At 38.7% G+C, this 12708-nt stretch overlaps 1 protein-coding gene across 1 annotated transcript in view; it reads right to left on the bottom strand.

Moving 5' to 3' along the window:
* Positions 1 to 12708, bottom strand: part of FBN1 (fibrillin 1) — a 146399-nt gene that overhangs the window by 77120 nt on the left and 56571 nt on the right. Inside the window, 4 exon segments of the mRNA XM_032699840.1 lie at positions 445 to 585; positions 1881 to 2039; positions 4889 to 5047; positions 8803 to 8928. Of these exon segments, the coding sequence (XP_032555731.1) occupies positions 445 to 585; positions 1881 to 2039; positions 4889 to 5047; positions 8803 to 8928 (585 nt within the window).

The following is a 12708-nucleotide window of genomic DNA, read 5'->3' as shown; positions in this document are numbered from 1 at the left end:
AAAATTAAGGGTCTCAAGAGCCCAACAAGATACTCCTCAGGAGCTGAAAGAGGACTTGTAAATCTTACTGAGCCCCATTTTATGATTTTTTTTTAACAATAGGTCATTACATACTCAAAGAGCTGGCAGCATTTTAAAAAGATTATTTTCAATCATTAATAAACACGTTATAGTTGTGGGCTAGTAAAAAAGGAAATCCTTGCTTCTGTATAATTTTGTTACAAGTTACAAGACTTGCTAAATACTGTCTTAAAGGCAAAACTGTTGTAAAAGTAAGTTTGCCATTGAAATCAATTAGTCCTTGGAAGTCTATTTACTGGGGAGTTTTCAGAGGGGGGACTGTTTTATTTAAAGACTCCCAAGTTGTTATATTGTGTGGAGAATAGGGGTTTTTTTCCTTTAAAATATATTCCTCTCTGTGATTTACAGCAGAAAACCACATACCAATGCATTCCCCTCTACCATCCAGTTGGAATCCTTTGTTGCACTCGCAGCGGTAGCTCCCAGGAGTGGGAATACAACGTCCATTAAGGCAGAGATGTCTGTATGTTTGGCACAAGTCAGTTAAGTTCACCGGCAAGATCACTGAAATAACAAGAGTAGGAAAAACATTTTAATGTTCATCTTAATAATTTCTGGCAATCTGCAACTTGTGCAGCATTTTCCATTAAAAGTCAACATTTGCTTTCCATTGTAATGTGAATTACCTAGCAAAATGGGAGAGAGAAAATGACACTTTGACTCCTAGAGATTTGTCTGAAAACAGCTAACCATTGCTGATCTTTTCACTGCAGCAAGTCTGAGTCTCTTCTCCTGCCAAAGAGGACCAAGTCTGCTCACAGCCAGAGATAAAGTGAGTATGTGGTACTGCAGGGACTCTACTAAAAGCCTAGAGTAGCGAAGAGCAGGCAGACTGGTTATTTTCACTTTCACGGATAGCAGAGTGAGGAGGGCAGGGATAGCCCTGGGAGATATCCCTATACTGTCTTTGGCAGGCAGGCGTGAGCTGGCTCTGTCCCTGCTCCCAGCTGACCAGAAGCTGTGCAGCTACGTCAGTGCCGTGTCAGGCCTGAGCTAACATACTTCGCCTCTCAGGCTTATTAGCTCAGCTTGGTGCTGAACCAAGACTAAATAGTTTCAGCTGGTGCCAGTGCAAGCAGAGATTGCTTGCATCTGCACAGAGCACAGGCAAAATCAGCTTCTGTTCACATGTAAAAGAGTGTGGCTATGCCAAATGATTTCAGGTGGCAAATGCCTACTGCAGACTATATGGGCATGTAGTAAATTCCCTGAGCAAAGAACAGACCAAGGAATATATTAGTCTGCTCTGGCTTCCTCCTTGCTGTCAAGAAAACTAACACATCCACGTGTATCACTAAAAAAGTTCTTTCTGCACGTTGGGTCAGTCTCAGTGTCCAGCAGAATAGTATTTTTATCAGTACACTTCCTCCCTGGCCAAGTGAGGGTGAGAAAAACAACCTGAAAGAAGCTGCTTTCTCCCAGACAAGCTCTTTAATGTAAATAACTTTCACAACCTAGTCAAAGAGCTATTCACATCCCTCAATGCTGAAAAGCAGCAAAACTTATAACAGCCTCAGAACAACAATAACATAACTACTACAATATGTGAGCTGCAGTACAGACAGTGAGAATGTAATTTTTGAATTCTATCTTAACAGGGAAAACACAAGGTACACTTAGCATAAGATACATGATAACAGGCTCTGATTAAAAGGATATCCAGAGACTACACATCCACGTGAAGTAAGCAAAAGATACTGACAGCTGAAGGGAGCATGCTGCTACTGGGCAAAGCATGTTTTTAAAGAAGTTAAATGCACATAGCACAAGGAGAGGTTCTTTCTTTCTTTCTTTCTTACCATGAGGTGGTGGAGCCCGAGATGGATAGACAATTTCTGGCTGTGGAGGAGGGAAAACACCAGGAATGAGTGGTGGAGGGATGACGTCAGGACGGGCCGGAGGAAGGTCAGGTCTTGCTGGCAGCAGAGCAGCTACTGTGCACAACTTGCGATACTCATCTGAAACATGAAAAAATAAGTCCTGTTTTAGACTCTTGCAGCCTTTCCATTTAATCCAACTCTCCCCCTTTTTGTGGTGTTTCAGATTAGCAATAACAAATCTTAAATAATTTGGAAAATGTGTCTGTATGTTTTCTTCATAGTAATGAGCTTTGTTCCGTGAACTGAGTCATTAATGCACAGATTCTCACCACTACGTGTCCAAAGACTGCTGGTAAAAAGGTAACATAACTGACATCCCAGATATGAAATGGAACAGTGAGGTGGGGACCTGATCTTAACCTACTTAGTCTTCTTTCAAGCAAAGTCTTCGGTGAACTCAGTGTGAAGTTTACCTAAAGAAGGACTTTTGGATTTGATCCCAAGTTAATTTAACAGAAACCTTGCCACAGAGTTAGAAAAATACTTAACGGGGAAAAAAGCCCAGTTTCAACTGGATTTCTTAAAAGTTAACCTCCTAAAACAAAAAAATATAAATATAAGCAATGAGGCAAAACCAATTAGAGAATGAATACACTAACACTATTTCCCTGTGAAAATTAAGTTTGCCAACAAAAGCAGAAACCAAACGAGGTGCAGTCTAAGGAGTGTAGCCAAGGAGAAACCAAGTCAGATCCACATGATATTAATTCTTTTCCACATGATGGGAAAACTATCTATTTTGCTGTAAGCACAGTCAATTCTGAGTGTGATGCATTCTCCTATTGTTTATCTCTATTAGTGGCATCTGCCCTACTGCCCCACTTTTCCTCCTGCCCCCGACTCTTTTGTCTTTGGTAAGTGTGGTTTTGGAACTTGTGATCCAAAAAATGCACACAGAGTATCACAATTAAAGACCACATTTCCAGCTGACCTAATTCATGTTCACAATTCATGTGTACACAAATAACTATTTGTGCAGCCAATACCTTTGAACTTCAAAATTTAAAGTTTGTGGCACAACGGGGGAGAGGAATTACATAATGAAAAAAAAAATTAATGAATTCCTGAAACAATATAAAAAATGAGAACTGAAAAATAAAGTAAATGTTAGGACAACTAAGCTGGATATTTCAGCCTTCAACACTTTCATCTCACTTCTGCTTCCACCTGTAAAACACATTAGAAGCTTTTCCTGAATGACAGAGGATTTGTTAAATAAACATTGTAGCCTTCCTTAAGTTATGCTTTTCCTGATTATGAAATCTGCATTTATTTAATGCTCTTAGATGATCAGTTTGTTTCATGTGTCACTGCATTTCCCTCTATTGTTCCTTAATTTTAGTCTTTAAATAGTGTCAGTGGTAAGCCCTATTATTCAACATAAACAATTCTTGTTACGTTATACAAATAAATACAGTGCAAGCCTTTTTTATTGCAACTTTAATCTCCATGTATAATTTCTAGCAATAAATAGTCTATTTTATAGTAGCAAATGGGTCTGCTGCCCACATCAAAAATGCAACTGCCCAGTTACATTATGCAGTTAGTGCTCCCCTTTATACTGCAGTAAATTTCCATTTCAGAGTTAGAGAGACTTTGGGCCACTGACAGCTCTAAATTCCTCGTCTTGCTTTCTCAGGATACGCTAAGGAAGGAATAACTGAACTTGATTAAATAATGACAGCAATACCTTAAATACATGTAAAGCCTTACAAAGAATTTCAAAGCACTTTTGAAAAGAGTAATTTATAGTGTCAATTTATATCCCAAGTCAGAAATAAAACCCCCAAAAAAAGCGGCATGTAACCCTGATCTGGAAGACCTTGCATGGATTTATGAGTCAGGAAGTCCTGGGTTGTAGCTCCTTCTCCATGACGTCTCAGTCTGCAGCTTTGGCCAAGTTACTTTACTTTTCCACCCAGTTTATTCACCAGTTAGATACGAATAATTAGAAAGTATGTAAAGAAAACAAGGAACTGTGTTAAGACTAAAAGCTTTCTCCTTGTCTTCCTATTTCACATGATAATCAATAGATTACACTATTTTTTCAGCATTATTCTAGCCAGTTTTGAAATTTCAACATGTTTAAATATTATTAATAAGGCAGTGACAGAAACAGAAAGGCTTCCAAGAGTTCTGACTGTAGATTTCTGCTCTAGTATTATGCAGTTGCACTCAAAGGATTAAAAACAAGAATAATGAAGACTCCCATATATGAGCTCTGACAATGTCTGAGTTACACTGCTATAGTGTTACAATCCCCATTCCTCCCTAAACTCTGCACCTCTCTTGACCTCCCTCCCATCCTGAAATTCCTTGTATTTTCCTTTTCTAAAGCATTTCATTAGGTCTCCAGTCCTAAACAGTGTCAAAAACATCTTCACTCCCTCACGCTGAGTTTCATAATCTGCTCGCTGTCTTCCCTCAGTTCAAGTTGCACATTATCTGGGGATCTCAACACACAGGGAGGCAATAAAGTAAAGCTCATTTTGGTAGCAGACAGAAGCAACGTTCTGTGTCAAATTTCAGGAAATATATGGCACCTCAGAAAGCTTGTCATGAGGAAGGAAAAACCAGTTTCCCAAGGAGAATGAAATGGTAGAGGGAATAGGGACCTATTAGAAGGCTCTAGAGGAAGTAACTTGATCCTGAAGAGGATGTTGAAAACAAAATCTGAACCAGGTAAGGTCAGAATAACTTGGTCACAAAATACGAATTAGCAACAAGTAATTGTTTCTGTCTGCTTGGTGTAGCCTCCTGGGGGTCCTGAGTAACCTGCCATAGGAGGCTTTGCTTGAGCAGGATGGGTTGGACTGAACAATCTGCCAAGGTGCCCCTCAGCCTCAACCATTCTGTGCATTCTTTCATGAAAACATTACTGCTAAAAGACAGTCAGCATTCAGCCACGCTCCCAGGTGGATTCCTACCGGTGGATCTGATGGGGCACATTTCGGGAGCGCTGGCTGGACTGGAGGACCAGCACCGGCCGCTGTCACAGCAACACTGCATCTTGGACATGGGCTGGGGGAGCTGATTCCCACAGCGCCCGTTGCTCAGGGTGGAGAAGCAGAATCCAGGACGCACGTCTGCCGAGAGAAAGGAACGGATATATGTAATCATCCAGTGAGGAATGGGACTTTCACAAAAGGGAAATGTCCCATTTTTCTTGACAGATTTACATTATCAATGACACAGCCCTTACAAGGTTACAACCACCAGAAAACAAAAGGCAGAAAACCAGAAAAACCTAGATAATATTTGGGCTGCTTTGGATTCAGGTGTAACACCTCCTGTGAGAAAGCTGCAGTGAAATTAGGAACAGGAGTGAATTAATGGAGGCAAAAATACAATAGAAACATATATTCAGTACATAATAAGACTCTGTGCCCCTAAAGAAAAATTGCAGTGTCATGGCTTTTAAAGATAGTACCAGATCAGTTCTGTCTAAGCCTTGATTTGAAAGCCACTGAAGCACAGCAATAAATTCACAGCATCACAGCTCTCAAAGCATTACTTCATTTTTCATTAGTCATGGCTTCCCCAGCTGAAGCATGTAGGGATTTGACAAGATATAGGCTTGCAGGCAGGAAAGAGCAATACAGCTTTAACTGGTGCCATCACACTGTTTATGGAGATGTGCTGGCTTCCTGTCTGAAAAGGATAAGCACGTGCTGTGCAAAGAACATCCTGTACTCAGATTTTATATACTCAGCTCTAACAACACTGCACAGAGATCCCCCAGCTTAGCAAAGGAAGAGAAAACGTGGATGGAAGAAAAAAAAATCATAAAAAAAATAATCTCGTGATACCATCTCAAGCCTCGAGGAATTGTTTCACAATATGTCACATCATGTCAAACTCAGTATAAGCTGTGATGTGATTTGATGCTGCATGATAAACCAGACCAAGTTTGTTTCTAACATATACAAATATTTGCTGTCAAAATGTAGTGGGAAAAGTTGCACACATAATCTTACAACAGTAGACATCATTTCCTAAAGAAACAGTACCTCAATTATCCAGGGCATGGTGGATTCATCTGTCTAGTACCAGTGCTTTCCAGAATTTACTAGCTATTCAAGAGGTTATAAAAAAAAGCAGGGAAGTTTCTTACTATTTTTGAGGCAATTGACATATAGTGATATGTTGAGAGAGTCTGTGATGATTCTGCTTTTTGTTAACTGGAACCCTGAACATGGATATTACTGGTAGTAAAGCTAAAAGAGTCAGTTGGTCTTTGTTTCCAAACTTTAGTTAGGTCACTCATATTATCTTATGATAATAATAGACAGATAACAGAGGAAAAAACAATCTACTCTGTTCTATTACTGGTCCTCCATTTTCTCCTGGTACGCAGCAAAACTGCCAAAAACATTTACTCCTTCATCCACCCTTTTAAAAATCAAATAAAGCTCTGATGCAAATTGGTGGAAAGGAAACTGTCCTCCAGTACACCTGGAGAGAGATTCAGATGCTTGGTGTGATGATGGAGTGAATGGCAAGGAAGGAAGTAATCTAACAGACCCTATCATCACCCTCTGTAATTCATCTTTCTCAGTTTTGGTCAGCACCAAGTTTTGTAACATTTAAAAGCAGTAATCGGAAAAAGTGGAAAAAGAATCTACATGGGATCTGTGCAAGCACACAATGTACCATGAAGAGGGAAGCACACAGCAAACATCTTTGTCTACTTACAGGTGTAGGAGTGTGCCCAAAAGCCACATCATTTTCAGAAAAAGACAGTAAGATTGTAAGAAAAGTATAAAATCTTTCCATATGCATAATGTGATTATTTTTACTTCCTTTTTTCCCCGCAATCATTTTCATTTTCTATTCCAAATGGTAAAATATACAAATATGGGCAAGAGCAGCAGGAAACAACATTTTCACTGTTTCATTTTTAATATTTTATTATTTTTACTAAAAACATAGTCTTTTGAAAAGGCAAAAAAATCAGTGTGAGAATAACTTTCAAGAAAAAATTGTCTCTTAAAAGAAATATTTAAAAAGGCCATCGAAAAGTAACACAGACCAAACAAATTTATGCCAGCTGGAAGTATGGGCAGCTTTCTTCACAGCATTCTTTGTGTACTCGGGTTGAGATGCCCCACTCTTGTTTCTGCTCTTCAGCTCTAGGAGATATTATCTTTGCTTTGTCTATTCTAATTTCTAAGGTTTGTAATAATGGAACTCCCGGTTCTCTCTTTGGATGTTTGGCCCCAGTGCTGCTCAGTTTGAGTCCCAGAAGGGATACATTTCTCAGAAGCACTTCCTCCTCTCAAACAGAACAGACACGTTCAGCTAACACTTTTCACTTAAGACAGGCATTTTGTAATTAAAACAAGATTACATGCTTTGCCCAACACTGCTGAAGATTTGGGCTCTGTTCTCTTGAATATGGCAAGTATGCAGCCTGCATATTAGACACTAATCCAAAATATCTGCAGATAATTAATAGTGCTTCCCATTTAGCACGTTTTGCCTTAGACACAAAGCCAAAATGTTAATGATGGCTTATAGTCTGGCGTATTATTTATCACATCTTGTCATCATTTAAGTCCCCAATTCTTTAGCTGAATTACTTCAGCCTACTAATACAGGGGGTAAAAAATGCTGGAAAAATGCAGGAATATGGGTGTGAATGCTGGGTAGTTCTGACTGAGTGGTGACTATAAAAAGCAAAATGCAAATGCAAGTTGTGCATCTCTAGAAATTTTTTGTTACAGAAAGACGAGTCTCCTTTATAAATATCAAGTGCAGGGATCAATCAATCATTTAATGATCCATAGTCATTTAGTAGTTATTAATCTGAAGCAATAAAAGCAAATCCCACTGACATTTTAAGTGCAGAGTATGGATCAAATCTAGAAAAATGCTGTTCTTGATGATGGAAGAAATACTGTTCATTACTTACAACCTGTAGAAATTGAATGGCACCATTCAAAATGAATCATAATCCAAACTGTTTCCAGATCTCTTGGGCAGATTAATACAATTTGGTACTGAACTCTGCACAGTTTGGGATTTTTTTCAATTTTTTTCCAAAATTATTTTCTACCAAAACACAGGATGCTTTCTTGAACCCCAGTGCTGGCACTGCCTATGAGCCTTTAAGTAAGCAAGCTAAAACTGAGGAAACAAACCTTTAATTTGATTTTTGCCCAAAATTCAGCACTGGCATTGAAAAAAGAAATTCCTGCACGAAAACGAGAAATAAATAAATTAACTGAATACTAGACCTGCCTCAGAGCAGGTTGCTTGCTTCCCAGAAGGAATAACTGCTAACACTGTTCTTTCATGGCTGTGGCATTGCATTAATTCACATAGTTCATTGGTGCCTGGTCTCACCAATGTTGGAAGACAGGTTCAGCTCTGCCACAGTGAAAACCTGAGAGAACAGCCCTGCCAAATCATCAATATCATGAAACCACAGTTTATCACACTACTTCCTTTAATGAAAAATACCTGTATTAGGATCCTAACTGTTGGAATGCAAATCTGCTTTTCTAAGTGATTGCTGAATATAACACAGACTACATCAAAGACAAACAGGAGAGCAACAATATCAGGGGGATGGGTTAAACAAGTTCTAAGGCAATGAACATGGCATAACAGAAAAAATGCAGTAATAAAAATGAAAGGGAAGGTCACAATGAAGGGGGAAAGAAGAAACATTCTGCAAATGGAAAACTCACTTCAGAATACATATACAGGCACATGATGTATTTCTGTGTAGAAGGATTTCAAGATTGCAAGTTGAAATACGTCTCTGGTAAGCTGTTACCCATTTTAGATATTCAGGAATGTTTATGACATCTATTGCTTAAAGGATTGTACTCACCTATGCATTTTAAGCCATCAGGAGCTGTATAAAACCCTGGAGGACACTTGCAGAAGTAACTGCTTACTGTGTTTGAACATTCTCCTCCATCACAGATTCCAGGAATGGTGCTGCATTCATCAATATCTTCCAGGCAAAAAAAGATGCAGGGGAAGGTTAGCTAAATAAGTTCTGGCACAAGAATAGCTATTTTGTAATTAGTATTAATGATCAAATTCAGTGTGGTCTGAGAACCCTCCTAACTTACACACTAATCATCATGACAGCTACAATGCAGAAAAAATTTCAAAGTGTGCAGGAAAAAAACCTAACAAATATCTTCCCACACCTCATCATAGCTGCACACAGGAACAGAGGGAACTTGAAGGGTTTCTTCCACAGCTAGTTTATATTATCTACAGCTATGTGAACAACAACCTATGTCAGCCTCAATTGCTCCTTAATTACCACCAGTAGCTCGCCTGTGATGTGTAGTTACTTTCCCTTTGGTTTCTAATCTTAAAAATGCAGCTGTATCTAATTAGCACTGCTCTCATCTTGTAGGGACCTGGAGTTCTGCTGAGCTTAAAAAACAGCTCGCTCTATTCCACAGTACCTACAAGAAGGGTCAGCAAAGCAGGGCAGAAAGGGAGGTTATTCTCTGGAGCGATCCATGAAAACTGCCTGTCACAGCCATTAAAATCACCCAATTGCTCTCCTGACAGAGAGCATCCAGCTAGAAATAATGGCATCACAGGACTCTACCCAACCTCTCTCCAGAGATCCAAGAACAGATAGACACATGGCTGTAATAATGATTTCACCAACCACAAAAATTTCTGAGATGAAATACTGTAACACCACCCAGCACACCAAGGCAAGGAGTGAATAATACCGTAGTCATCAAAAACGATTGAAGGAATTTAAATGTAACGCCTAAATTGGAATTTGGCCCCAACAGATGGAGGAACACCCAAAGTCCCACAGGACCATTAACGAGTGTTTTAGCAAGTAGACAGGATTTCTGCTCTACTTCTCCTGTGAAGACAGTAATACAAAAACTCAGTGATACAAAAACTAACCTCTTCTTTCTCCTGGGTAAGGCACAGGATGCTCTAATACCTTTGTGGCCCCTTGCCTTTTCAGGAAAGTAGTAGAGGGCTGGGATGGCACACAGGTAACCAAACTTTGCAGACTGACCCATCCTAAGTGCGCAAGGCTTTGGGCCCCCTCTGCACCCATTCTTGTCCAGCATTTTGCCAGCTGTCCTGATGTGGGTCACATTCCTCACTTGGGTGTGTGAGAGGGGTGTGACTTTTTGTTCAGTGCTACTTCCAGGGTGTTGCCAAAGCCTCAAGTCCGAGTGCCCTGGGAGCACTGCTAAGAGACTTCTGGCTTCTGCTCCAGGATTATACTCCACAGGAGTCCCAAAAGTCTCAGTGACAAAAAATGTGGAAATTGAATTTTGGTCTGAATAAAGCCCTTAATTAACAGAGAAAAATGCAGTCGTAAATGGATCAGATTCAAGCATTTTCTGACTCAAATTCACCAATGTTTATCTTAAAGTCAGTGTTGCCACTGTTTATATAGCGTCCGACCTTTTTAAAAGCAAAATCATCACTCTTTATTTTAGGGTTGAGCCTAACCCAAACAGTATTTCACTATTTATACCAGTGTTGACATTCATATAAGCAACATTGCTGTTGTTAAGCATGTGAGTTTTATAAAGGTAAGTTTACTTGATGTACTCGCAGACTTACATGTCACTCCAGGAAAAATTACTCCCCCCAGTCACCACAGAAAAAGTATTTACCTCAGAATTAATGCAAATGGAAGAGGAATAGTTATATGAAGCAACGAAATAAGGTTTCCACCAGCTCTGCTAATAAAGAGAACCTCAGCCAACACACCCCATTTCCCATCTTGTTCATCATCTCTCTGTACCTGATGATTGCTATCATGATCCCACTTTAATGGGGACCCCCTGAAAAAAAGTACTGGTAATTCAGCAGGTTGTACTAGATCAGTGACCAAGGACATGTTACAGCTGCCAGAAGTACTTCTTGCTGGATAGGAAGTTAAACCAAGCACACAATCAGATGTTATTTATTAAGTATAAGAATTAATTATAGTTAATTACTAGAAAACAAACACCTTGTCTTATATGGCTGTATAAAACTCAAAAGATAATTTAAAATACTGGAATGGATATTCTGCTGTTGCATCATCATGCTCTTAACGTTGAATCTCTATCGTATTTCATGACACTGGTATAAAGGTGCTACTTTTAATTCTTTGAATGGTATTAATACCTACACAGCTTTAACTAAAATTGTTTGGTACCTACAATATGAAGACGCACTGAAAGTAACTCTGTCTGTTGAGGTTCAAAAATCTACATGTATGAAATTAAAGAAGGAAAAATTAATCCAATCTTTGCAGCCAGGCATTCACTCCAAAGGGATTTCACAAATGGGGTGGGAAATTTGTGGCAGCATCTGGGAGCAAAGCAAGCCACACCAGGTTCTTGGGTCCAGTCCATTAACTGTTACCAAGTACAAGCTCTGAAGTTGGTGGCTGTTTGGGGTTTTTTGTTCTTTTGTTGTTGGTTGGGTTTTTTCATGATTCAACAATTGAAAAATATCACCAAAATGTTTATGTGATGCAGCCTGTGCACACTTACAGCTCTCAGTTTTTCATGAATTAATACTTAACAAGGCACACGTTCATTCTTTCCTATTCACCACAGTCTTGGTACTTCATCCACAGAAGGAAACACTTGCAATGTTGTTCTACCCTAAATGTAGTTTACATTCTGCCAAAACCATTGGCAGACGACACATAAACCATGCTGTGTACAAACTCTTCTGAAATTGCTCTCCCTAACGTGCAAATAAATTATGAAGTTTTGCCTGAAATAGAGATTTTTCTTTTGAAAGAATAAGTCATAATTCTTCTGAAATCACTAAAAAATTTCAAGTGCTTCTTAAAAGGCACCTGATGCAAGAAAGGGTGGTGAATCCACACCTTACTCTTACAGTCGAAATCCTTTATGGTAACGAAAGTTAGCATTCCAAAATCACTAACCACTTATGAAACTTATCTGCTCAAATTAATTTAATTTTTGTCTAATGACTGAAAGTAGAATCAGTTGCAAGAGTTTAAACAATATATGGACTTCACTGTAAATATGAATCAATAATGTGCAACCGAGACATTCTAGTGCTATGTTCCATAGGTATTCAAAATTCTCTTAAACCAAGGGAGACATCTATGCTTGATTATTATATTAGAAAGAAAAAAACACTATCAAATCACAGTCAAAAATTAGCAAGATTCCATAATCACACACTGTAAATTTCCACACTATTATCTAGCACCTGCTGTACTGTCAAATTAGGATGACCAATAAGTAAAGATAAAATGTTCGTCCTTGTGTGACATCTGCAGATGTAAGGGTGAGTTTAAAGCACAGTCCTGCAGTCTTCACTCATCAGTGTCAAACTCTCACTTACATTAAATAAGTAAGATTAAATTAGCTGAGCAGGTAGGAATGTGTTGAACCTTCCAGTAATATACACTCTTTGGTTAAAAGATCCACAAAGAAACAGGTGCCTCAAGTATTTCTAAAGCTATATATCAGTTGGAAAGTATTTTTAGTTTTAATGTTTAATGTTTTAATGTTTTAATGTTTTAATGTTTAATGTTAAGATGTACCTTTAAGTCTGTAAAATGTTACATTACAAAAAGGCTGTAAAAAGCTGCAGAGCCAATATTTAAGCTTAGGAGAAAGCATCACTATTTTTATTTTTGGTGAATAATGCTGTTTGCATACTCAAGGCAGAAGAGACTGAAAAGTTTGTTACAAACTGTTAAACAAAATCAGTCCCCAAAAGAAGACTCTTACTTTCAGAAGAAAGTTCTAGA

The sequence above is a fragment of the Chiroxiphia lanceolata genome, chromosome 12 (assembly GCF_009829145.1).
Source record: "Chiroxiphia lanceolata isolate bChiLan1 chromosome 12, bChiLan1.pri, whole genome shotgun sequence".
NCBI classification, from domain to species: domain Eukaryota; kingdom Metazoa; phylum Chordata; class Aves; order Passeriformes; family Pipridae; genus Chiroxiphia; species Chiroxiphia lanceolata.
Note: the sequence above shows the minus strand (reverse complement) of the source record. Positions and strands in the feature narration are given on the sequence as shown.